This window comes from Ascaphus truei, unplaced genomic scaffold (assembly GCF_040206685.1).
Source record: "Ascaphus truei isolate aAscTru1 unplaced genomic scaffold, aAscTru1.hap1 HAP1_SCAFFOLD_515, whole genome shotgun sequence".
Taxonomy (NCBI): domain Eukaryota; kingdom Metazoa; phylum Chordata; class Amphibia; order Anura; family Ascaphidae; genus Ascaphus; species Ascaphus truei.
Window position 1 is genome coordinate 130,598 of NW_027456846.1, and position 26,504 is coordinate 157,101.

Consider the following 26,504-nt stretch of genomic DNA (forward strand, 5'->3'; position numbering starts at 1 on the left):
GCAGCCAATGTGAATCTGACTTACTACAATCTAAGTTCCTAAAACCTGGTGCCCCAGCCATTGCCAAACCAATTGCTTCCATAGTCAACTCTATCCTGTCTGCAGGCCATATCCCGAAGACCTGGAAAACTGCCAGAGTTTTCCCAATCTTCAAAAGTGGGGACAAAAACACTGTCTCAAACTACAGGCCAATCTTCCTTCTCCCAATCCTATCCAAAGTCATGGAAAAATGTGTCCACTCCCAATTAAGCGATTACTATACCAAGTCAAATTTCCATAGCCAATTCCAATTTGGCTTTCGCCCCAAACATTCCACCGTAACTACCCTGCTAAAAGTTTGCAAAGAAATCCAGTGTGGAATGGAACGGGGACAACTCACTGGTGCAATTTTCCTAGATTTTGCAAAGGCTTTTGACACAGTTGATCATGCTATCCTGCTTAACAAACTCCAGAGCTCTGCAATAGGGAAGCATGCTTTAAACTGGTTTCAGTCCTACCTATCAGGTTGATCCCAACATGTGTCCATCTCAGGCTCTAACTCCAACCCCCTTGATATCACCTGTGGTGTCCCGCAATGCTCTGTTCTGGGGCCCCGACTCTTCTCAGTGTTCATCAATGATCTTCCCACAGCTTGTAAGGAAGCTTCAATACACATGTATGCAGATGACACAATCCTATATGCACACAGCCATAGCCTCTCCGACCTTGAACACATACTTCTGTCTGACCTTTTGAGACTCGAAAACTGGATTTCCCAAAACAAACTGTTTTCAAACACTAAAGTAATAGGGGAGCCCCTGCTGCTGCCTCATAGAAAATAAACGGGGAACGGTGCTCTGGGTATACACTGAATAGGTAGAAAGGGTAGAAAAGAACCCAGTGTAGCACTCAAGTTCACCCTCTGGTGATAAGTGTGTGATTTAAAACATAAACTTTATTTAATACAACACATATATAAAATTATGGGTGTTAAAATGACGTACTAGAGGTCATAGGATCATAATACTGACAGCCATGGGGCTCGGGATCAATATAATAGAAGTCTCCTGTCATGTATCAAATATCACACAGGAAACTAAATAATAATCCTGATATAAACCTCTGTGAGGGTGAATAGGTAGGGTATACTCGATGGGGTACTGTATCAACAGGTCACACTAGGCAGTATATGCATAAACCATAATTGGTAGTGTTGTGACTTGTAGTGACTGGTGTACTCTGAAACAAATATATTGTGCACCAGTAGGTCTCACTGTGCAGTCAGGGAAAATCCTCCTCAATAGTAATGAATGTGCGCACAGTACTATGTGAAGCTGACCACAGGTAACCTCCTGAGGTTCACAGTATAGGGATATAGTACCCTACAGTGACCTCAGCGACACTGTCACAGATGGTGATAGTAAACACTGTGCTTCAAGTGTGATGGTGGGCACCCTTGTCTGGTAAGCTTTGCACATAGATTAACACTGCATATGAGGAGGCGGAGGCTGTGTGTAATAGATAGTTAATTATGGTAGCTCAATAGCAATATACCACAGCGCATATCCAACAAGACTACACTTAGTACTGAGAAAGGAGCATTGGCCCTAACAGTATTCAGTAGAGAGAGGCTCTAAATGTCCATCGGGGCACTAGTAGCCTGTGTAACAGCGCGGGCAGGACACCGCATCAACTCGCGGTCAGAAACATGAATGCGGAAGTAATTTCAGCCCTGCGCGTGCACGTGTGGGAACAGAGCCGACGCGCGCGTTTCGCGAGAGGCTTTCTCAAGGCGAAATGATAAGAGTTACTAAGGGTACCCTGCAGGTGAGCAGGTATATATAGGGGCCTCCAGATTGGTGACGTCACGACTTAACCCTCGAAGTGCCCAGCTATGCGTGGAGCTGCAGCAAGATCGCAGTAAGTATCCCACAGTGTGTGACTGCAGAGCTGGCACAATAAACATGTATCTGTCTGACTCTTCATTATTACTTGTTTTGTAGTAGCTGGTAAGTCAGACTCTGACACAGGTAGAGGTAAGGTACACTCTATTTGGCCTACACGGGTAATATACAGCTGGTGCAGTATAAACAGTTTAGTTAGTGATATAAGGAGATACTAGGGTCCAGAGATGCCTTAGATGGATAATGTTTAATGATAGAGTAATAAATTCATAGTCAGGATCTGGAAAGACCTGAGATAGGCATGGCAGAAAAGAAAATACATATGTTATTATACACACAGATGAAGGTGTATTTTGTGGGCTTTGAGGAGCGCCCAACGTGGTAGCTATTACAGAAAAGGAGTGTACAGGCATCCCTCATTGAGACCTCTCGGAGAGAGTGTCCCAAGTGTGTAGATCCATCTAGACTCTTTTTGGAGTAGGACCCTGTCCCAATATTCTTTTCTCTGTCCTCACGTGGAATGTTCAATCCCGCAAAAAGAGACCGCCTTGAGATCACCATCATGACACAGATGTCTCGACAGTGGTTTATCAGCCTTATTCCTGATTGTGCTGATATGTTCCAGCACCCTTAGTTTGAGACATCTACCAGTTTTTCCAACGTATACTTTCCCGCATATACACTTGCCCTGATATATGACCCCAGTACTCAGGCAGTTAATAAAGCTGCGTATTGGGTACCGCTTGGTGTCGTCCCAATTACCAAATTGTTTAGTGGTGGTCATATATTGACATGCCTTGCATCTCTGGCAGGTGTATGATCCGGTAGGTTTCGGAGGAAACCAGGTCCTGGGTGTCTCTTCCACATAATGACTATGTACCAGTAGGTCGCGCAAATTCTTTGCCCGTCTGCTGGTCATTGATGGATAGTCTCTTGTGACCCCTTTTAGTAGGTCATCTGCTCTAAGGATATGCCAGTGTTTCCTCAGGATAGCTCGTGCTTTAGGCCATACACGATTAAAGTTGCCTACGGATCTGGAACATCTCAGCTTGGGTAGATTACCAGACAACCTGACTATACAGGAAAGAAAGGCACTGAAAGATCTGGCCTCAAATGAAACTATAGTCATTAAACCTTCAGATAAGGGAGGGAATCTGGTGATCCTCAACAGAAGCGATTATAAAAAGGAAACCTACCGGATCATACACCTGCCAGAGATGCAAGGCATGTCAATATATGACCACCACTAAACAATTTGGTAATTGGGACGACACCAAGCGGTACCCAATACGCAGCTTTATTAACTGCCTGAGTACTGGGGTCATATATCAGGGCCAGTGTATATGCGGGAAAGTATACGAAAAACTGGTAGATGTCTCAAACTAAGGGTGCTGGAACATATCAGCACAATCAGGAATAAGGCTGATAAACCACTGTCGAGACATGTGAATCTGTGTCATGATGGTGATCTCAAGGCGGTCTCTTTTTGTGGGATTGAACATCCCACGCGAGGACAGAGAAAAGGAGATTGGGACAATCAATCAATGAGGGATGCCTGTACACTCCTTTTCTGTAATAGCTACTACGTTGGGCGCTCCTTAAAGCCCACAATATACACCTTCATCTGTGTGAATAATAACATATGTATTTTCTTTTCTGCCATGCCTATCTCAGGTCTTTCCAGATCCTGACTATTAATTTATTACTCTATCATTAAACATTATCCATCTAGGGCATCTCTGGACCCTAGTATCTCCTTATATCACTAACTAAACTGTTTATACTGCACCAGCTGTATATTACCCGTGTAGGCCAAATAGAGTGTACCTTACCTCTACCTGTGTCAGAGTCTGACTTACCAGCTACTACAAAACAAGTAATAATGAAGAGTCAGACAGATACATGTTTATTGTGCCAGCTCTGCAGTCACACACTGTGGGATACTTACTGCGATCTTGCTGCAGCTCCACGCATAGCTGGGCACTTGAAGGCAGGAAGGATTTACATTTCCCCTTATGAGACAACCCTGGATGAAGTTTAACTACTCAGTGTTTTTGTTTTCCTTCCTCTGGATCAAAAAACTTTTAATACAAGGGTAACGCACTTTCCCCCACCCTATGGGAAATATGGCAGCTACGGTGCGTGTGGTGCATTACCTGTGGCTCATGAGAGACCTGAACCTCTGCCGTTGGGAGCCTGGGATGCACCTGATTCGTCTGGTGACAGTGCCTCCACCTGAAAGGGATCCCAACTTGGTGGGATAAGCCCCTTACAGGAACATCATTGGACGAAACGCGTCAGAGTGTATGGTACTGATGCTCACTGTTAAGCTTCAATAAAGTTTTTTACTTTTTTCAAAGCGTTGGCTGGTGGAGTTGCTGTGACCACGGTCTACAATTTCCTTCCTACTTGACGTCATTTCCGGACGGAGCATGCTGACACCACCAGCAGCAGAGATATCAGCTGCAGTTTTCGCAGCGTTTGATCGCACTGAAACGGAGTCTGTGAATAAAGACTAGTTGATTTTCCTGTCGCAGGACACAGGGTGGAGGTGAGGCTGACGGGTACCGGACCGTGACTTACCTTGAGGTGTCTCTCCAGGAGATACCTCTCTGTACTTCTACCGGATAAAATCCTATCCCACAACCCTGATATGTTTCCATATAGGCTTACATAGCCTTATATCTATATAACCTTATTACTGGTGTCTCTCTCCAAGACTTAAGGACAGTATCTGTTCCACCTCGGTAGTAGCCTCGGTACACCCACAGGTTAATACCCATATTTCTCAGAGGTATTTTAGCAATGCACTTGAGGTCTTATAATCACCTTAAATTGCTTACCACTGAGCCATGCCCAATCTGTTCACAGAATGAAATGACTGACAGAGAGAAGACAGAGTCAGGATTACATCATTATATAGCTACAAGAGTACAAAAAAAAAAAAAAAGCTGAACAGAAGGCTTCTATTTAAATGAGACAGCTGTTTCTCTCCCTATGAATCATATCAATATTTTTTTTAACTACGACCTCTAAACTATGTAAGAGAAAAGTCAATGCATACCTAATATATAATATAAAATCAATGTAAATAATAGAAACTGCACAATGTTTAGACTGATTTTAATACATTCTATCCAACGATGCAACTATGTAAACAGGGGGAAAAAATGGAAAAGAGAAAAATATACTGTATGTACAAAATATGCTCCCTGGAGAGGCGCATGCGCGGTGGCAGAGAGTATGGCTGTGTGATCTAGGTGCTCTGTGCCCCGCTCATAGACACTTTTAAAAATAAACCTTCAAAATCAGCTGAAAAACCGGAAAAACAACACCAATAACTCCCCTTCACATCAGGATGTCGAAGAGACTATCCAAAACCCCGAAATCGAAGGGGCTCCCCCAATATTTCGGCAGCACCAGAAGCAGCACGGCGGATGCTGCAATGGCGCCGATTTCGAAACAGGGCTCTGATTCGGAACGGGAGGGAGAGCGGGAAGAAAATGAAAACCCTGAGTTTATCCCGGTCAGGATCTGTGACTTCAATCGTATATACTGTATAACGATTTAAAGACATTACTACAAGCAGAAATTAAAGAGTTGGGGAGGGAAGTGGGCAGGCTGGGGGAGCGAACCGGACAGGTGGAAACTCAACTCGATCTCACAACAAAAGCAACCAAGCGAAATGAAAAGAAAACGGGAGAGTTGCAGGCACAAATAAACGAACTGAAAGATAAACAGGAAGACGCAGAAAATAGAGATCGGCGCAACAATGTCCGAATCAGGGGGGTCCCTGAGGCAGCGGGAGAGTGTAAAAACTTTGTGCTTCATTGGTTGGGGGAGCTCCTACCTGAGACACCGAAGGAGCGACTGGAGATGGACCGCTGCCATAGAGCATTGCGATTCAGGCCTATGCAGACGGAGCAATCGCGAGACATAATAGTGAGAATGCACTATTATAGCACCAGGGAGGCCATCCTGCGGAAGACCCGCTGCATGCCTACAGTCGAATTCGAGGGCGCCCACATGATGATTTTTCAGGACTTGTCCCCCATGACCCTAATGAGACGCAGATCACTACTCCCGATCACCAAGATCCTCCAGGAGAAAAACATACGCTACCGCTTGACCTTTCCCTTTGGTCTAGTGGTCAGCAGAAACGGGAGACCGGAAAATCTGAGGGAGCCAGGAGAGGGGGAGGCTTTCCTAAAGAGGCTGGGCCTTGGGGGAGCCCCGACCGCAAGTGAGGACTCGGAAGAGGTGCCGGGCCCAAGCTGGGCAATGGTGGGTCGGGCCCCACGATCCCCGAAGGATAACCGCTGAGAAGAAGGATAGCCCACTTATAAAAACTTTCACCAGTTTGTCCTATTTAAGTTCGGCCTTGTGCACAATGCCCCCCCCACCCGCTGGGCTCGGGCTCGAGAGAGGTAAGCATATACCCTCAGACCCGTTCACCAAATAGGTGGAACTAGTCAGCAGGAGCCCCACGACCCACGATCCTATGGAAAAGAGATCCTCGTTTTGAGACTGTAGGGATGAGATACACTCACCTGAGAATGCGGTTCACGAGGCCCAAAGATGGTGGCAACTACGCGGCAGCTGGAACGCAGAAGCCGGAAACCCACACCAGCTGGGAGGTGAGCGCGAACGCATCCATCCTGGCGGGAAGACAACTCCAATAATGGCGGCCGCCGGATGTCCAGGGACAGGAGACGGAAATGGCTCAGCGGCCATCTTGGATGGGGCAGCGTAGCGGGCGACCGACGCCATGGAGCTGCAACCGGAAAAGGAGCTACATGACGCATGCACAGTCGCCGGAGCCCGTAAATGGAACCTGAAGCAGCACCAGACCCGACGGGGGGTGCAGAAAAGAGATAGCTGGACACCGGGTGTGGGGGGAGTGCCAATAAAACAATGCCTATGCGAGCGGATGGCTGAGGAGAAGGCAGCGGGGACAAAAGATAAGAGCGGGTGCTAGGACGTAGTTAGACGGGTTGGGAAAGTTAGCAGGAGGTGCGGTAGAACGGAAGGGGGAAGTGAGACATGAAGGGGTACAGGTGGACGACTGCAGTGAGGGTCGGTAGCAGGATCACAGGCACGCATGTACTGCTGCGGCACAGTTTATTCGAGCATTTGCCCATTCTGTGCCGCAGCAGTAGCCTGGCGCGCGCCCGAGAGTGACGGGCATGCGCCGAAGCAGCGGAAGAGCGCCCTCCGATCGGGGCGCTCTCCCTACCGCTGCCGGGTCCGCCGGGTCCCCCGGAACCCCCTGCCGCTGTCCCGCGATCGCGGGACACCAGGGCTCCCTCGGGGAGCCCCTGGACGCGCGTGCAGGGGGCGCACGCTCCCGAAGACGCGTGACCGCGCGTCTATGACGCGCGGCACGCCGAGGGGCGGCCACTAGCAAGGCTTGCGGATCTGGCCGCAGTGTAATAAACTGTGTCGCCAGTGTAGAATGAAAAGGAGACGCGACTGTGGAAAGGGCAAGCACAAAACAACAAGCAGGGAAGGAAGGCAACAGGGATGACGATAGGAGGTTGGGGGAAGTTAATAGAATTCGGGAAGGGAAGAAGATTAGAAGGGGAGGTGACATAAGCAGAGGGTAAAAGAGTGGGACATAACGGAGGTGGGGAGGGAGATGAGTAGAAGGAGACTAAGTGGTAGCGAGAAGGAAGGGAAAGAGCATGTGGAAAGAGGGAGAGGAGGAAGCGGAGGTAGGAGCTGAAGGCGAACAGAAGGAGACACAGCAGGAGTGTAAGAAGCGAGCTCAGTAGGGAAGAGGAGACACCGGAGGAGGAGGAGGGGCAGGGAAATGAGGAAAAGAGAGGGGCAACGTAGACTAGAGAGGATTTAGAGAGGAATAGGAGACAGGCAGCTCGATAGTGGCGAAGCACGCGGCAGGAGAGGCTAGGGAAGAACACCAGCGCACGGAGGGGCATTTCAGCTAGCTTGAGAAGGGAGTGGGAAGCAGGGGCGAAGTTCAACAACCCCGATATTGGGGCGGAGGGGGGTGTCGGCAACGGGCCAAAACGAAAGAGGCTTTTAAAAAAAAAAAAAAAAAAAAGAAGAAGGTTTAACTAGTTTAGCACAGTTGAGAGCGGGGCGGGGGCTATTGGAGCCGAGCCTGCTCTGCGGCCTGCATGGGCCAGGGACTGGAGCCGGGAAGCTCCAGTAAAGTCCTCTGGGAAGAGGGGGGAGGCAGGGAGGGTGGGGAGTGTCTGGCTAGCTCCCTGCTGCGACCCCCAGCTCCCAAAGGCGTTGGACCCGGAGTCAAGTTGGCGGGGCCACGGCTCTGGGGACTTTATATGTTGTCTCTATTTGTATTTGTATGTGTACATGTGTCCCCCCCCCAGGCTTCCCTTTTGTTTCCTCCCAGCCCCCCGGGAACATCGTCCAGAAGAGAGCCGACGGGTCTTAAGAGAAGCCGGAGATCGGTACCTGAAAGAATCGGCAGCTGAGATGAAAGCAACACTCCTATTAGACGAGGGTTCATACCACCGCCCAGATGAGTAATGAACTGATCCTTATCTCACATAATGTTAAGGGATTTAATAACCCCATTAAACGTAGGATTGCTTTCCGGGATTACATCCGCAAAAAGGCAAATATCGTTCTTATCCAAGAAACACACTTCTCCAAACACAACCCCCTCAAATACCTCGACAAACACTTTAGAGCAGTCTATATGGCGTCAGCAGGAGTTAAAAAAAGAGGAGTGGCCATCTTGGTCCACAACAGGCTACCCCTGTTGGTGACGGAGACCCACAGAGACACAGATGGGCGATACGTAATTGTAATAGGGATGATACACAGTCAAGAGGTCACCTTAGTATCCATATATGCCGCGTGTGAACAAACAGTTCTTCACGGCATTCTTTGACAAGCTACATACAATTGCACGTGGTTGCGTTATATTGGCAGGGGACATTAACAGAACCTTGGACCCAGACATGGACAGATGCACGGGCTCTAACCTACCACAGAAACATGACGTACTAAACTTAACCCAAGGAATAAGAGATTGCCAGCTGATAGACATATGGAGGGAGCAACATCCCACGACAAAAGCATACACCTTCTATTCACACCCCAATGACAGATACAGTAGGATAGATTACTTCCTGATATCCCATAAGGCGGTCCCCGTGGTCTCACACTCTGGGATACATGATATTTCATGGTCAGACCACGCATCCATAGAGCTGAGGTGCACACTGGGGGCATTGGACAGGCCCGGGGTGAACTGGAAATTGAATGAGCTGCTTTAAAAAAAAACAGTATCAGACCGGGAAATTGGAGATAGAATCAAGGAATATTTCGAGCTCAACACCGGGAGTGTGTCATCACACTCAAGGTTTTGGGAGGCCCATAAGGCAACCCTGAGAGGGATCCTAATGAATTTAGCAGCACGTACAAAGAGAACAAAGGAGGCCCAGATAAAAGAATTACAAGAGAGAGTGGCACATCTCTCCGCACTTCATATAGCCAATAAACAGGGAAGCACCCTAAAGGAGCTCTCTGACACTAAAATTAAACTGAATCTGTTGCTAACCTCCAGGGCCGAGAGGGAGTTGGCCTGGTCTAAGCGGAAGTTTTTTGACAAAGTCAACAAGCCAGATACCTTACTTGCCAACAAATTACGTAACAGGCTCCCAAATTATAGTATCACTGCAATTTGAACACGGGGGGGGGGGATCTCACCTCCAATCCTAGACGAATAGTAGAGGAGTTCAAACAATACTACGAGATTCTCTACGATGGAGATAAGGTCAGCCACTCACAAAAAAATAGAGAAAAATTGGAGAAATTCTTACAAGAGGCACAACTTCCTAGATTGGGCAGGGTGGAGAGAGAGGCACTTCAGGAGGATGTCACGATAGAGGAGATATCAGAGGTAATAAAGTCCCTCAAGCCTGCCAAAGCCCCCGGGCCGGACGGCTTTTCAAATTTATACTACAAAAAATATCTTAAAATTCTAGCGCCACATCTCCTGAAATTATTCAATGAAATTCTCGCAGGGGGTTCCTTCCCATCCCAAATGCTCCAGGCCTCAATCTCGCTGATCCACAAACCAGGCAAGGACCCGGTAGACTGTAAGAGCTATCGGCCCATCTCCCTGATCAATTCTGATATTAAAATTTTCTCTAAACTACTAGCTAACAGGGTGGGTATCGTCCTACCGAGGTTAATCCACCCGGATCAGGTGGGGTTTATTGGAGGAAGGCAAGCAGCAGACAACACTAGACGGATAATAGATTTGATTGATCTGGCCAACAAAAAGAATATCCCGTCTATGTTATTAAGTCTGGATGCAGAAAAAGCCTTTGATAGGATAGATTGGACCTAAGAGCAGCACTGAGAGCTTTTGGTTTTGGAGGACGCATTCTAGAGGCCATCCTAGCCTTATATCATGGCCCCACAGCAAGGGTGCACCACCAGGGCTACCCCTCAGACCAATTCCAGATTCGTAGTGGGACGCGACATGGGTGTCCCCTGTCCCCGTTGCTGTTTGCCCTGTGTATAGGGCCCATGGTGGCACACATCCGCCTAAACCCCAATGTAGCAGGGATAGATGTAGGGGACCAGTCCCACAAAGTGGCGCTTTATGCCGACGATGTCATCCTGACACTGTCGAGACCTCTTACCTCTCTGCCCAATGTATTTGAGATCCTGGGAAGATTCAATCAAATTTCGGGGTTTAAAATTAACCAGTCCAAATCTGAAGCCCTCAACCTGAACCTCCCAAAACCGGTGGAGAAGTTGGTCGAACTAAATTTTAACTTTAAGTGGCAAGCCTCCTCAATCAAATACTTGGGTATTTACATCACAAAGGACTATAATTCACTATATAAAACCAATTACCCCAAACTGTTTCGGACTCTAGGGTAGGATCTCTGGGTCTGGGCGGGATATTGCATTTCCTGGTTTGGACGAATTCATAGCATTAAGACGAATCTCCTTCCCCCGGGTGCTCTACCTGTTCCAGACTCTCCCTATACCCCTAGTGCGGGCGGACATCCTCGCCTTACAGGCCAGAATCATGAAATGTATATGGCACAACAAGAGCCCTCGAATCGCGAAAAGCATACTAACACGGCCAACGATTAGAGGAGGATTAGCGGTACCTTGCTTGTTGGCGTACTATAAAGCAGCGCAATTATGCCAAATTATCCAGTGGCACTCCGACCTGTCATTGCGGCGTTGGGTGGCACTGGAGAGAGACTGTTGTGCTCCAATAGAGCTGCACAACCTAATCTGGCTGCCTAAACGTTGTGGTAACACAGTAGGGATGCTGCTGCGGACTATGGCGAACTCTCTAGCGGTGTGGGGGAATGCCAAATTTAGACATAACTTGACATCTAAACATTCCTTAATGACCCCGCTACTGCATAATCCAGATTTCGCTCCAGGGATGACCGGTGCTCACCATTTCATAGTCTGGACTCAGTCGGGATATAAGCGACTGAAAGATCTGGAGGGGAGTAAATTTATTAAAACCTTTACACAAATCAAATCAGAAAAAGGGATACCAAATACCGAACTATTTCATTACCTCCAGATCAGAGCATTCTACAATAAATTCCCAATTCGACCGGCAAGGACCAATTTCGAGCAGCTGTGTTCAAGAGATACGGACACAAGGGGACTTACCTCCAGAATGTATAGGGAAGTAGTCTATCCAGAAGGACCTGAAGACCCCCGACTGAACTACATGACAAAATGGGAGACGGATCTAGGGGAGACTTTAGAGGACGAAGACTGGACACTCATCCTACAAGCGGCAGCCAAAAGCTCCATATGCTCAACATTAAAAGAGAACGCATATAAGGTCCTGATGCGCTGGTACCACACTCCATTAAAACTATCTAAATTTGTTGGTGGATACTCCCCGCTCTGCCCCAAGCCGTGCGGGGAGGTAGCTGACCTACTCCATATGCTGTGGTCCTGCCCTAAGGTGGTCCCGATTTGGGAGAAAATTAGAGGTTGGACGCAAAGGATTCTTAACATGGAGATCCCCCTGGACCCGTGGCTGTTCCTCTTGGGCAGATGAGTCCAGGGACTGCCAAAGTCGGCACACAAACTGGTTGCACATTTGGCAACCGCCACCAGGTGTGAGATCGCAGCGGTATGGAAACAGCAAGATTTACCAATAATCCCCAGAATTCAAAATAGAATTTGGCACGTCTGCCAGATGGAACAGTTGACGAGCTGGGTCAACGACACTGGCAGCAACTTCTTAAAAGTATGGGCATTGTGGATTGCCCACACAGACATCCCCGGTGTGGATACTGGCACAATTTTGCAATGATAACAGTAAATGCGTTCTCTGGTGATGGAGCATGACATACGCTGACTAATATAGGTGACAGGTAGGACCCATCCCATTACTAAGCTCAGCGTCTGAGAGACCACTCAAGCGGCGCCTGGAGAACACCAATAACTGATGCGGATAGATACAGACCCAGAAACTACCCGAAGCATCTCTTCCCTCCCCCCACCCCACCCTTTCCGTACCTTCCCGATGTCGTCCTGTCTTGGTTATGTCAGTCAGGTTTGTCGAGTCCTGTGAGTAATTGTTGTCTGTTCAGTTTTCAGCGCGTTCACTGACAACCCACGGTAGTGAGAGCCGGGGCAGAAATACCAGTGGGCATAAGGATGTTACACAATGGTCTGTGATATAATGTATAAGCTGTATGACCCAATAAAAATTTGAAGTTGAAAAAAAAAAATATGCTCCCTGAAGAAGCCTATCCAGCCAAACGCTTAGGGAGGATTGACACATGGGATCAAGATACACAGTGAGGCAGACGCTAACTGTGGAGGAGAAAGTGGCATGGGAGGAGAACTTAGGCCCCGCTCAGTCAGGCTGCATTGCGACGTGTGCGCGCTTACGTTCGCGTACACGTCCGTGTCAATTTCTGGTTGTTCGGTGGGAGTTTTCAAACTGAAAACTTCACCGGCGGCAAAGTGCAGCGTTGTCGCTGCAACATTTTGCCGCCACAACCAAAATTGAAATGTTGTGCTACTTGTCACAAGAGGGGGTGGCTAGCCCGGTAATAAAGGGGTTATCCCCCAGCTGGCCACCCCTACCATCGTGTTGGAGGCGAGGTGTTAACTGTAATAATGGTTAAATGTGTATGTATTCCCCTGCCTCAGTACAAAATGTATTCCCCTTTGGTTTTAATGTATTTCCCTGCACTTACAGTGGTTACACCAAACACATACACTGGGATCAGGTCGGGAGGGAAAGGGTTAACTGGTTGAATGCTTATAGCCCTTTGTTCCCCTTCCCGCCTTTTCACCCACCATTTGCCGGCACTGTCCCATAGGTCGCCATTGGAGCTCCATAGAAGTCAATGGAGATTGCGAGGTTTTTGACCCTATACCTAGGAAGACCAGCAGATGGCGCCCGAGAGGATGAGCGGAGCTTCCCCATTGAAATGAATGGCGTAATGCATTTCAATGGGAAATACCTTGAGTCCGCTTTACAAGAACGAGGTGATACATTATAACCGTGTTGGCTGACTGCCAAACCGCAGTATTCGAGTACCGCTACTGTTTCAATTAAAAGAGCCTTGATCGCTAAATTGCCGTGGTAACTCGGTCGCGGTCAAGTTCAAAACATATTAAAATATGTATCTTTGGTTCTAGGGCAGCTAGCCATGACATTCTTTCTGCCCCTAGCTCGTGGGGACCCCCTCACTCGACCCCAACCGAGTCCGACTGGCAATGCCCGCAGGAAAGAGTTGCGCCCGCCACGAGGGTCGTGGCCATGGACATCAATGGCAGACAAAAGACGCCAGGTTTAAAAAATGTATAAAACACAAATGTATTATCTCTGGTTCGGTGATAGCTGAGAGGCTGGAATTTGGGTTATTTCATTGTCCCATTCCCAAGTAAGTGTATATATTCCGTTTGTTATTTGTCCAACATTGTGTCTCCACCTGTCTTTTAAGGAATAAAATCTCTTTATTATACCACAGTCGTATTCAATACAACTCAGATGATTTGGTGTATATTAAAACCCTGGGCTACCGTGACACTACTGTCGAGTGATGTGAGCTGGTTCAGCCAATAAAGGCGAACCAGCTCCGTGACTTGTGCGTTACGCCCCCAAACGCCGCGACCCAACTCCTGCAGTTGGAGCAGAGATCGATGGGCTGCAGGAACGCGCGGCAGAGGCACGAACGCAAGCACGCTGAAGGAGCGGTCTGTCTGAGCGAGCCCTAAGAATGCTGGGTTGCAGGATAGACTAGCATCCCCTCTGTTGGGCATGTTCATATTTTATGTTTGTGAGTGCAATATGTTTACTTTATATATATTTTAAATATTAAACCTATTACACTGTATTTTTTGCATTTTTCTCTTTACATGTACTCTGGATCAATATTTGAAGAGCTTGAATCCCTTATTCTAAATGTACAGTGTCACGGTAGACCAGGTCAATTAACACATTTATATTTCAGGGATCATTCAATAGGCAAAACAAGGCAGTGAAATAAAATGAAGTTTATTTGAATAAAACCTCGTAAATACAACAAAATACAGAAATATACACACTTAATGGGGTCTGTGGGTTGAGATCTAGCCTTTCCTAGGTGCAGAGCGCTCGTTTGCAAGGGTTTACCTTGATCGGAACCTTGTTCCAGATGTCTTGGACCGAAATTCAGGAAAGAAGGATCCAGCGCTCCACGGTTTTCTAAATAAAGGAAAATTATTGTGCCACACAACGTTTCGACCAATACACTGGCGACACACTTAATCGCAGTGCGGCCAGATCCGCAAGTCGGGAGATTTCCCGGCTTTCTAGTGGCCGCCCCTCGGCGTGCCGCGCGTCACCGACGCGCGGTCACGCGTCTTCGGGAGCCTGCGCCCCCTGCACGCGCGTCCCGCCCCGACAGCGGCAGGGGGTTCCGGGGGACCCGGCGGACCCGGCAGCGGGAGGGAGAGCGCCCCGATCGGAGGGCGCTCTTCCGCTGCTTCGGCGCGCGCCGTCACCCTCCGGCACGCGCCAGGCTACTGCTGCGGCCAAGAACGGGCAAATGCTCGAATAAACTTGGCCGCAGCAGTAGGTCTTTCTCAAGTGACTAGGCATACACCAAATGAGGATATACCCATTATATATATCCTCAACCATAAACAAAACAACAGATGAAAACAAGTAAAAAATAAGTCAAAAATCACCCCAGCCGTTTTTTTACTTGTTTTCACCTGTTGTTTTGTTTATGGTTGAGGATATAGATACTGGGTATATCCTCATTTGGTGTACAGTATGCCTAGTCACTTGAGAAAGACCTATTGGTTGAAACGTTTTGTGGCACAATAAATTTACTTTATTTAGAAAACCGTGGAGAGCTGGATCCTTCTTTCCTGAGTATACCTGCACCGACACACTTTATTCGAGCAAATACCCAGTATGTACCTGGCAGATACCTGGAATGCGCCGCTCCTCACCTCTGACAAGCCCCGTTGCGTTTGCCTTCCCAGCCTGGGTTCATGCCTGGCTGACGGGCGGCTGATCTGTTAAATGATAATGATTAGGATTTAATAGGCTGCAATGCTTCGCGTGTCTACCAGATGGCATAAATTCATGAATTGTAATGCAGTATATATATATATACTGTGCAGTATTGCAGCCAGCGGGAATAAAATGCTTCAATCCCTGCATGGAAAATACCTCAATGCACTCGGGCAGAAAACAGTCACAAACCTCAATACACCCGGGTATACCCGAATTCGTGGGACTAGCCGAGCTCGAATAAAGTGTGTCGCCAGTGTACTTTGGAAATTGCCTGGCATTTACTTCCTTGAACCAGCAGCACCGGTAAACTGTATGTCTAATTTATCTATTTTGTGGAGTGCAGCCTAACCCCTTTTTACATTGCTGGACCGAGATTCAGCAGAAACTCCTGACCGGGACCTACTGTAGTACCAATAGTCCTGGAACTGTTTTCGGCAGGAACTACAGACCGTGACCGCTACGTTCTCAGAGAACTTGGTACTCACGTCTGACTTAGTCTCTGCAGGATATGAAGGAGAGAAGGAACCCAATATAGCACTCAGGTTCACACTCTGGTGGTGAGTGAATGATTTAAAAACATAATCTTTATTAAACAACAATTATAAAATATTGGTCGAGCGACGTACTAAGGGTGGGTTGATCCTAAATAAAGAACACCATTTGGGTCTGGATCAAAATAATTAGTGTGTGCCAGATGATTTTAATAAACCACTGGTACTGAGTTCGCACAGTATTCCTGATGCGGACTTGTGTGGTAGGTAATTATTCCAGGTGTGTCCGGGTAAGTACTGAGATTGCAGGTCACAGAGATATAATATATAAGGTACTTAATGGTAAGCGTGACCTAACTGATAGACATAAAAAACAAATACACTATGTATATCAGTGGTAGTATAGTACAATCAGCTAAGCTCCTCAATGGAGAAGTGTGTGTGCCCCTATCAGTGTCAGAATGACCTAAGGTTAACCCTCTGCGTGCTATACTTGAGGGGTGTGTGGACCTATATATACCAGCGTGGTAGGAGTCAGAGGTAAGTATCCTGACTAAGGTCATAAGGGTCAGTATCCCAATCTGGGAGACGCTGATGGTGGGGGGCAAGCTGTTGACTCACACTAAACAGAGTGATTTTAATTGAAGCTGAAGGAACCTCACGGATGGTATGCAGCACCCCAACACTGCAGGGCAGCTGCAGTATGCTGAAGGTACGTTCCCTCAGTACTGTGATGCCGGAACACTATCCCTATAAACACCTTCAGGAGGCTAAGAGTGACCGTCGGGGCACTTTTGTCCTGTATAGAAACGCACTCGCAGACTAGCGCATTAACTCGCGGTCTCTGAGAGTCATGAGGAGGCAGTCCTGATCTGCGCGTGCACGTGTATACTGAGTGCCGACGCGCGCGTTTCGCGAAGGGCTTTTTCAAGCAGCCCAATTGAGCCAAATCATACAGTGGCACTCAGATCCGGGTCTTCGGAGATGGGTGGCATTGGAAAAAGAATGCTGCGCACCAGTAGAGCTGCAGAATCTAATTTGGTTACCCAAAAAAAGCTGGTCTAGGGTTAGGATACCGCTGCAGGCCATATCAAGCTCCTTGAGGATATGGGAGGCAACCAAATTCAGATGTTCTCTCACAACACTAAACTCCTTGATGACTCCTATATTGGGTAACCCAAACTTTGCTCCAGGCCTGAATAGTTCTCATTTCTCAAGGTGGATTCAGTCAGGTTATTTGCGACTGAAAGATCTGGAGGGTAGAAAACACATCAAAACATTCGATCACATCAAAGAGGAAAAAAAATATGCCAAACGCAGAATTCTTTAGATACCTCCATATCAGAGCATTTTATAATAAAACCCCAATTTGGCCTGCCAGAACAAACTTTGAGCAGCTGTGTTCTAGAGGAACGGACACAAGGGGACTAACTTCTAGAATGTACAGGGAAGTGATCTGCCCCGAGACAGGAGATGAACCCAGACTTAGCTATATGAGACAGTGGGAAACGGACCTAGGGGAGACATTAGAGGACGAAGACTGGGACAGGATCCTGCAGGCAGCAGCTAAAAGCTCTATCTGTACCACGTTAAAGGAGAACGCATACAAAGTCCTGATGCGTTGGTACCATACCCCAATCAAATTGTCTAAATTTGTCAGAGGCTATTCCCCGCTATGTCCGAAACAGTGCGGGGAAAGGGCTGACTTGCGTCACATGCTGTGGTTGTGCACGAAGGTGGCCCCGATTTGGGCGAAAATTAGAGAGTGGTTGCAACAGATGATCGGCGTGGAGATCCCCCTGGACCCGTGGCTGTTCTTGCTGGGCAGGCGGGTCCGGGGGCTGTCGAACGCAACACATAAATTGATAACACATTTGGCAACCGCCACCAGGTGCGAGATCGCAGCATTGTGGAAGCAAACGGATTTACCAATTATACCCAAAATCAGGAACAGAATTTGGCTTGTGTGCCGGATGGAGCAGTTGACGAGTTTGGTTAACGACTCCGGCCCTAATTTTCTAAAAGTCTGGTCGCCTTGGTTGGCCCAGACAGACATCCCGGGGGTGGACGCCACCACAATTTTCCAATGATAGTCTGAAATGCGTTCTCCGGTAACCAGATGGGTCCACGACAACATAGAGATAGTACGAACAGGGGGGGCATGAGAGATAAGAGAGAGAAGGACACCATAAGGAACGGAGCCATGCACTTACAGATCCCCAAACAATAGGAGGCCGATGGGAGATGAAGAAAAGAGAGATGCATCCATCCATCAGCCCGGTCGCCCACCCCTACACACCCCCAGATACCTCAAAGTTACGTCCCCCTGTCAGTCCTGTTTGTCATGTTTGTCATGTTCGTCGTATTAGTTTTTGATCATATTCATTATAAGGTGCATACGCTGTAGCCCATGGATTGTGTTACTATGTTTGTAATGTATCACCCAATAAAATGCAAGTTATAAAAAAAAAAATATCCTAAGATTTTCTCGTATGGGGAATGGAATAAACAAAACGGCACTTTATTTCTTACTAGCCATATTCCCCACACACTTTAAAATAGACTTAGGACTGGACTTTACAAGCCCCCTCACAACCTTATAAATGGTTGGAGTACCCCAGAACCTCTAAGCAGGTTCTGGGTTACCTGTACAGTAACTGGGTATCCCCCTAACCTGGGGACCCCTTATAGTTACAGGGATACTTTACATCCCTGTGCACCATTTACCTTTTTGGGCTGTGCTGAAGCACGACCTCTAGTGGTGAGTCGCGCAAGCGTTTTCATGGGGAGATATTATCGAGACAATGTGTCTACATGCATCCAGGAATCCGACCTGGGTACATTTTTAGGGGAACCAGCAACTCTGGGCCATGACTAGATAGACATGATCTGACAACACTTTCCCGCAACCCCCCCCCCCCTCCTTGAAACTCATACCACAACAATCCCTGCTTGTTGGCATCCCTGGAAAGGTAAAAAACACCAAAAAAATATTTATTGTTGCAAAATTACAGGTAATGCTTTGACAATAGTTGGGTCCATGAGCTGACACTCCTGAACCCCAACACATGGGTCAGAGGTAACCAAACGGGCTTAACCTTTATTAGCAAGTCTGGTTACCTCTTCACCGTCACATAAGGAGCTGGTTAATTGCAGCCAAAGTCAATTAACCAGTCTCCACCTGGATAATCATACAGCTAGAAAAGCCTCCTGCTAGAAACTGCAAGAGAGAGACTCATGGGCACAGTCACAACTGTACTGCCAAAGGAGATCCTTGTCTTGAGCACACAGAAGGATTGTGTGCTGACATCAGGACACCAGGGACCAGACATCTATTCCAGGGTGCAGCAAACCTGGGAACCGCCAGAGTCTGTTCCTCAACAGACAAAAATCCCAACCCAGAGACTGACATGAAGGGCCACCTGCTTTGAGGTTTCGCTTTTGGACTTTGGGGTCTTAGGTTGGTAAGAGGCTTATCCTCCCAGCCCTGCAGATAGTCACTAGGGATGTGAGTTAGCCGTTACAAAAGGATATGCTGTTTATTTCTTTGTGTGTGTGTGTGTGTATATATATATATATATATATATATATATATATATATATATATATATATATAGCCTTAAACTGTATCACCTAAAGTCACGGTCTGAATAAATGCCACTGTCTCTTACAGTTCCCCTAATTCAAACTCAGTGTCGTTGTTTACAGTCAGTGTCTTTACTCACTGAGCCACTCATTCAATGTTTAACGTTCAACACTTCAGTCTTTTCGTTGTATATGTAGCCATAATTGCCTTTACCAAAGGGAAATTTCTTCTTTTTGTTCATGAATAGATGTAAACAATCATATTTGTGCATTGGGGGAGAATCCCAAAACTTTTAAAGCAGCAATCCCTCTATAGTTCATTAAAAAATTACATTTCTTTTTTTTTTTTGACCACTGCGAGCTCCTTTGTTTCAGTTAGCTATTTAAAAATTCTGTAATTGCATTCAGATATAAGTTGCTGGAAATGTAACTCCCATGTAGGTTTGTGACGGGGGAGGGGTGCCAAGCGAGTAATAAAGGGGTCACCCCCATTAGGCACCCCCTTCCACCGTCTGGGAAGTGAGGGGTTAACCCGAAATGTACGTATAATACATATGTTCCCCTGCTTCATAACCAAAAGGTATGTCCCTTGGTTATCCTATTTCCACATTTAGAGGGAATTAATGTATTTGTATTCCCCCTGCCTCATGGCAAACTGTTGTATTTGCTAGATGTGTATATTGGTACAATTATTTTAGTTTGTACCTTTGCAGTGTATGCAACCACCACATACACTGGGATCCAGGTGGGAGGGAAAGGGTTAATGTTAATTTGGTGTTTATGGCCCTTTGTCCCTCTTCCCGCCTTTGCAGGCTCCATTTTGCAGTCTCTCCATAAGTCGCCATTACAGCCCCATTTAACCGTATGGAGATTCCAGCGATTTGGGCCTGATATCGTAGAATGGCGCCCGAGAGGAGGAGCGGCGGTTCCCCATTGTAAGTCAATGGAGCCATTCATTTCAATGGGGATTCCTCGAAGCCGACCTCCAGGAACGGGTTGGCAGCCATCCAAGCCGCATACCGCAAGAGCGGAAACATTGTCTTCAAGAGAGCTTTGATCACTCCCCGGGCAAGGTCAAATTCAATTGGCGTGGGAAACTTAGGTTCTAGGGCACCCAGGAATAAAGTTCTTTTTTCCCCTAGACCCTAGGAATCCCCTCACTTGACCCCAACTGGGTCTGAGATTTAATGACCATGGTAAAGGGTCGCGCTCGTTATAAGGGTCGCACCATAGACTCTAATGGCGGAGGTAAAAGCCGCGAGTAAAAACGGCTAAGTATAAGGAGCAGAAACCTGGAACCCATAACTCCGGTTCTGTTCAACCGAGAGGGCTGAGATTCAGCCACCATGTAGTCCTAGTTCCAGCAGGATTGCATGGCAAATACCGACCCTCTCAAGGCAACAGAACGGAGTCAGGGTAATTGCAAAGTTTGGGTTTCTGCCATTGACTTGCATGGCAGAAAAAAGCCTTGTGTTCCAAAAGTGCTTTTAAACGGTAATTGTGTATCTCCGGTCCGGTGGGTCGCAGCGAGTTGAAACTTGGCCACCATGGAGGGTCCCCTCTGGCATGAGGGTCTGGTAAGTTTGGGCCCGCTCGGCCCAGTTGAACGGACTATTTTAATATATATATATATATACATTAGGGCGGAGAAACGCAGGGCTTGAGTGGTCTGTAAGTGCTGTAATTCACACTTACAGACAAAGGATTTCCTGACCAGATACAAGTCTGTTAGACTTGTAGGCACCCTGACTTTTGTGTGGGGCTAAAGAAATGAGACCCCAAGGGCCAGATGTGCGCATGTACCAACTAACTGGGTGCATGATCTAACAATGCTTCCCACGTTAGCTGGCAATGGGTCATTGGGTGGAGGTAATTGATGTCCAATGCCTGACACCCTCTGTGAATGTATAGGGCTGGATTCCCATATAAACCAGTGTAAACCCTATACCCATTGTCTTCGATTTTACCAACTACTTGATGCCTGATTGCTGTATGAATTGCCAATCCTGTACCTGATTGCTTCATTACCCAACCCCTAAGTAAGTGCTATATTTTGTCTGTCATTTGTATCATCTTGTGTGTTCACCTATCTAAGGAATAAACTATCTTTATTATATCTAAGTCGTGTTCAATTCAACCCAGATATTTTGTGTATATTAAAACCTATCATTAGCTACCGTGACAAGGTTACATAAAACAAAGGCAGAATGGCGCACTGATTGGCAAAAATGGCAAGAAACATAATATACACTAGATTCGTAATAGAACATTAAAACCAACTACTAAGGAGGTGGAGGGGCAAGAGATCCCACTGCTAATACAACATTTGGGTCCGGACCGAATACTCACGTGTAAAGCAGCAGGAAAACTGTCACTCTTCGTAGGTCATGTATTGACCCCCGGGTTTTAAATAATTTTTTGCCAATCAGTGCGCCATTCTGCCTTTGTTTTATGTTTTCTGTGAGCTCCCCTTAGGAGCTCACGTTTTCAGGGGGTGTGGAGTCCCTGGGCAGACTGCAGAAAGAGGGCTTTTTTATCACCAAGACAGCACCAGCGCAGAGTGACATTCTAGCATATCCCATGTAGGTTACCCTGGATAATGCCATTCACACACATTAAAACAATAGAGATTGCCTTGGTAACAGCTGATGCCAATGAAATAAAAAAAATAAACAGGTACTGTGCAAAACTGAAAAAATGTAAAGCAAGAAAAAGGTCGGAATTACAAAAAAAATGACTTAATTTTTGTTTTCTTGCAGGACTGCTGCTCTAATTGGTGTGCTGTGGCATACGAAAAAAATAAGATGGGAAACAAACCTCAATTGCTTTTAGGCAGGGTTGGAAATATTCATTGACATTTCAGTCAGGCACTAGCCAGGCAAAATTATGTCTCCTAACTAGAAAAGCATATTATAAACAAAAATGAGACTACAGTAGCTTCACACTGTCTCTTATTTTGTTCTATGTTGACCCTGTGATGTGAGTCAGGGAGCTTTGGGGCTTACTCACATATATTACTTTACTCTTTATTCTCTACAATATTCTTCCTCCTCCATTCTGCCCCAATTCTCTCCACAATTTTACATTTGCTTCATTCCCTTTACGCAGCCCAATCTGACCCTCAATCTTGTTACCCTATCAGCCTACATTCACCTAACACTCCCTGATCTACCCATCACTCATCTCATACTGCCCCATCTACCCCTCATTCTCTTCACACTGTCCAATGTGCTCCCATAAACCTCTCCCTGCCCCATCTACCATTCATTCACCTCCCACTGTCCCATATACCCCTCATTCACCTCCCACTGCCCCATCTACCCCTCATTCTTTTCACACTGTACAACGTGCTCCCTTTCACCTCCCACTGCCCAATCTACCCCTCATTCACCTCCAACTTTCCCATCTACCCCTCTTTCACCTTCCACTGCCCCATCTACCTTCATTCACCCCCACAGTCCCATCTACCCCTAATTCACCTCCCAGTGTCCCATATACCCCTCAATATCTTCCCACTGTCCCATCTATCCCTCATTCACCTCGAACTGCCCAACCTACCTCTGCCACCTCACATTGTCCCATCTAACCTTCATTCCCCTCTCACTGCCCCAGATAACACTCATTCACCTCCCACTGCCCCATCTACCCTTCATTCCACTCCCACTGTCCCATCTACCTCATTCATCTCTAACTGTCCCATCTACCCATTTTTCACCCCACTGTTCCATCTACACTCCATTCACCACGCACTGCCCCTTCTACTCCTCATTCACCTCACACTGCCCCATCTACCCCTCATTCACCTCACGGTCCCATCTACCCCTCATTTACCTCCCACTTGTCCCATCTACCCCGCATTCACCTCATACTGCTCCATCTACCCCTCATTCACCTTACATTTTCCCATCTGCCCCTCATTCACCCCATAATGTCCCATCTGCCCCTCATTCACCTCATACTGTCCCATCTGCCCCTCATTTACCACACACTGTTCCATGTGCTCCCATTCACCTCACACCGTTCCACCATCAGACGATCTGGGAATACATTGGTGTATTGGAAAACAATTCTGCTTACATTTATGAGGGGGGGCTTTAGTCTCACAGCCACTAGTCGGCGTCTATATTTTCGATACAGGATTTAATTTTGTCAAAAAGGAATAATGGTTTATTTTATTTTTGATATTGAGCTGTTATGCTATAATTTATTTTACATGTGTATTGTACAGTAATATTAATTGAGAATTAAGACAATTTAAATAAACTTTTTGATTGTGATTCAGACATATTGTAGATGATAAAAAAAGAGCATAATTGCTCGCCAAACCTAAGGGATTCTTCTAAATAATTCAAAGAGAGTTTTTCATTAATTTTGATTAATTTTAATACAAAATAATTGTAACTTTTTCATTAAGCCTTTAGGAAGATTATTTCATGAAGCATAGCACCAGCATGTTATTTAGTATATATACTATGCATTGGAAAATATGTATGCACTACTAATTGACTGTAAATTGCAGATATCACTTTTCTTCTATATTTCAATAAGAGCAATTGTATTTTAATACCACAAAACCGTATCACTCAACAAAGTAGTTGGTGAAAGCTTCGAAGCTTTAAAAAAAAGTTTCTATAACAGTCAAATTTAGTAATAGAATATCATAACTCATAAGTGAATAGTGAGAGATCTCGGCTATTTCCAAAATGTGGCAAACTCAGTTGTTGTTTACTGCATCTATGTAATTAAGAAAAGTACTTACCATTTAATATTATGTCAAACATCACTTTCCCCATTATATTGTGGCATTTCCAAACTAGCTGCTAGTTGAATATTTGGTCTGAAATGCATCAAGAAGTGGAAATCAGTACATATTAACACATTCAGTTTACCATAGTATTCTGCCTCGTAATGTTCTTTTTTTTATAGGTCAATAAAATGTACACTGTCAAGCTTATATATTTCCTATCATTCAGTCATTTTATAAGGCTTTCCAACACAATTAAGTAAAATTACAAAGTAATATTTCAAAGTAGTATTTCACTAACTTGAAAAAGAGTACCTTCTCACATGATTCATTTATTCATTTATTCAGTAATACAGTTATATTTTCCTCTGCTGTCTCAGTTTGACTCCTACTATGCCATATAGAATGTAAGTACCCCACCCATTATACAATTATACATTTGTTGCTCTGGTCTGAACAAGATATACAGTATATTTCCATATATTTTGTATGAAACAGTTGGTTGGTACTGTATAATAATAATAATAATAATAATAATAACAATTAGTACATTACCTAAATTCCAGTGTACGAGCATCCTTCTTCCATCGCTTAGCATGACGATGCTCTGTACTATTCCACTGCGGACCATTTGGTGTTTATCTTTATGAAAGCTGGCAGCAAAATTCTACATATTAAATGAGGATTATGATAGAGATGGAAGAATGTGATTGCTTCAAAATAGAGACAGATTGCTGACAAATCAATCTGCTTTGTGCTCAACCCAAAATAATATCACAGCCTCTATTTGGCTCCAAGCCACGTCTAATGTTTTGCCACAATTCCAGGGGAGTGTTAACTGAGCAAAACAGGTTGCATAATGTGAAATGTGATTAGTTTGTCTGTGGGAAGCATGACTTTTTATGGTTTAGGATTACTGAAAAATAGTTGGGCAAAATGATATGTACAGTAAATAATGTGGTGATGCTCAATTAGCCTTTATGCATTTCAAGATTCATCTCCTGGTCACTTGTGGACAAAAAGTATTATCTCTAAATGAAGTCACACACAGAATCATAATCATTTTCTTTTTTTCCTTATGAACATGCTGTTTTTTGTAACTTTTATAACGTGGGCCGCGCTTACAGTATAGTCACGGCGACGCAACGTTGCGTCAAAACAAGTGTATTGAATCCATCGCGTGTGCCTATAGTAGGAGCGACGCGACGGAGCGAAGGCTTGGTCGCGATCGCTGGAAGTCAATGAAAATTGATTTTTCAGTGACCATAGGATGACAACAGCGACCACGTGAGTGGTTCAGCCGATGAGGGCGAACCACTCATGGACACGCCCCCACCACGCCCCCATCATGACCCCTCCACACCTCCCAGTCGCCATCTCTTGTCTCTAACACTATAAGCAAAAATTGGTGCTGCGACGGATGACATCACGTCGACGTAGCAAGGACTATAAGCGAGACCTAACACATCTACTCCTTTGTGCAGAACAACTCAACTCTTCCAAACCTGTTTAAGTTTTACAGTGCTTTCAGATACCTGAAAGTCCCAGGGGATTCACCCATATTGTGCCTGGCCACCGTGTTTTAACCATCTATACTAATGACGTAAAATGTTGGGGGGATGCTTTTTCCATATTACGTCATTTCTATGAGTAATTACCATATGCTAAATCAACCAATCATATAAGGATGGGTGTTCAATAAGAAGAGAGAAGATTATGTATTTTTTTATTTATAAAAATGTTTTACCAGGAATAATACATCGAGAGTTACTTCTTTTTTTTCAAGTTTGTCCTGGGCACAGAGTTATGGTGATAATACATGGTTACATTAAATGAACAGGGGTTATACATTCAATTTATAGACATCGCAATATCGAGGTTTCATCTTATTGTGGCTGCGGGAAGCTTCTATAGAGAGACCAAATATGAAAGAGGAAAAGGGGCACCTGCCTCATACCGTTATAGATATTAATTGGGTTTGAAATAGAGCAGCGGTGTGCAAACTAAAGGGCGTGAGATTTTTTGGGTGGGGCGCGGGCGGTTTAAATAAAATGCCTGGGGACCACGCGAGGCCTCTGCAACCTCTACTTACCGGGATTCAGCCAGCTTCAGGACACATAACCATGGCAACGCAGCGTCAATTGATGTTGCAGGGTCTTGTGACGTATGTTGCCCTGGTAACGTGATGTAAAATGACGCCGCGGGTCACAAGACGTCACACGACCCCGTGGCATCAAATGAGGAAAGCGAGGTAAGGAGGGTGGTGGCAAACTGAGGAG

General features: G+C 46.0%; 1 protein-coding gene across 1 annotated transcript in view; it reads right to left on the reverse strand.

Annotated features, from left to right (window-relative positions):
- Nucleotides 1–24,899, reverse strand: part of NYX (nyctalopin) — a 40,011-nt gene extending 15,112 nt beyond the window's left edge. The window contains exons 1-2 of the mRNA XM_075584263.1: nucleotides 24,781–24,899; nucleotides 24,241–24,318 (exon numbers count right to left, since the gene is read on the reverse strand). Of these exons, the coding sequence (XP_075440378.1) occupies nucleotides 24,241–24,274 (34 nt within the window). The 5' untranslated portion in view covers nucleotides 24,275–24,318; nucleotides 24,781–24,899. The remainder of the gene's footprint in view (nucleotides 1–24,240; nucleotides 24,319–24,780) is intronic.
- Between the last annotated feature and the right edge of the window lie 1,605 nt (nucleotides 24,900–26,504).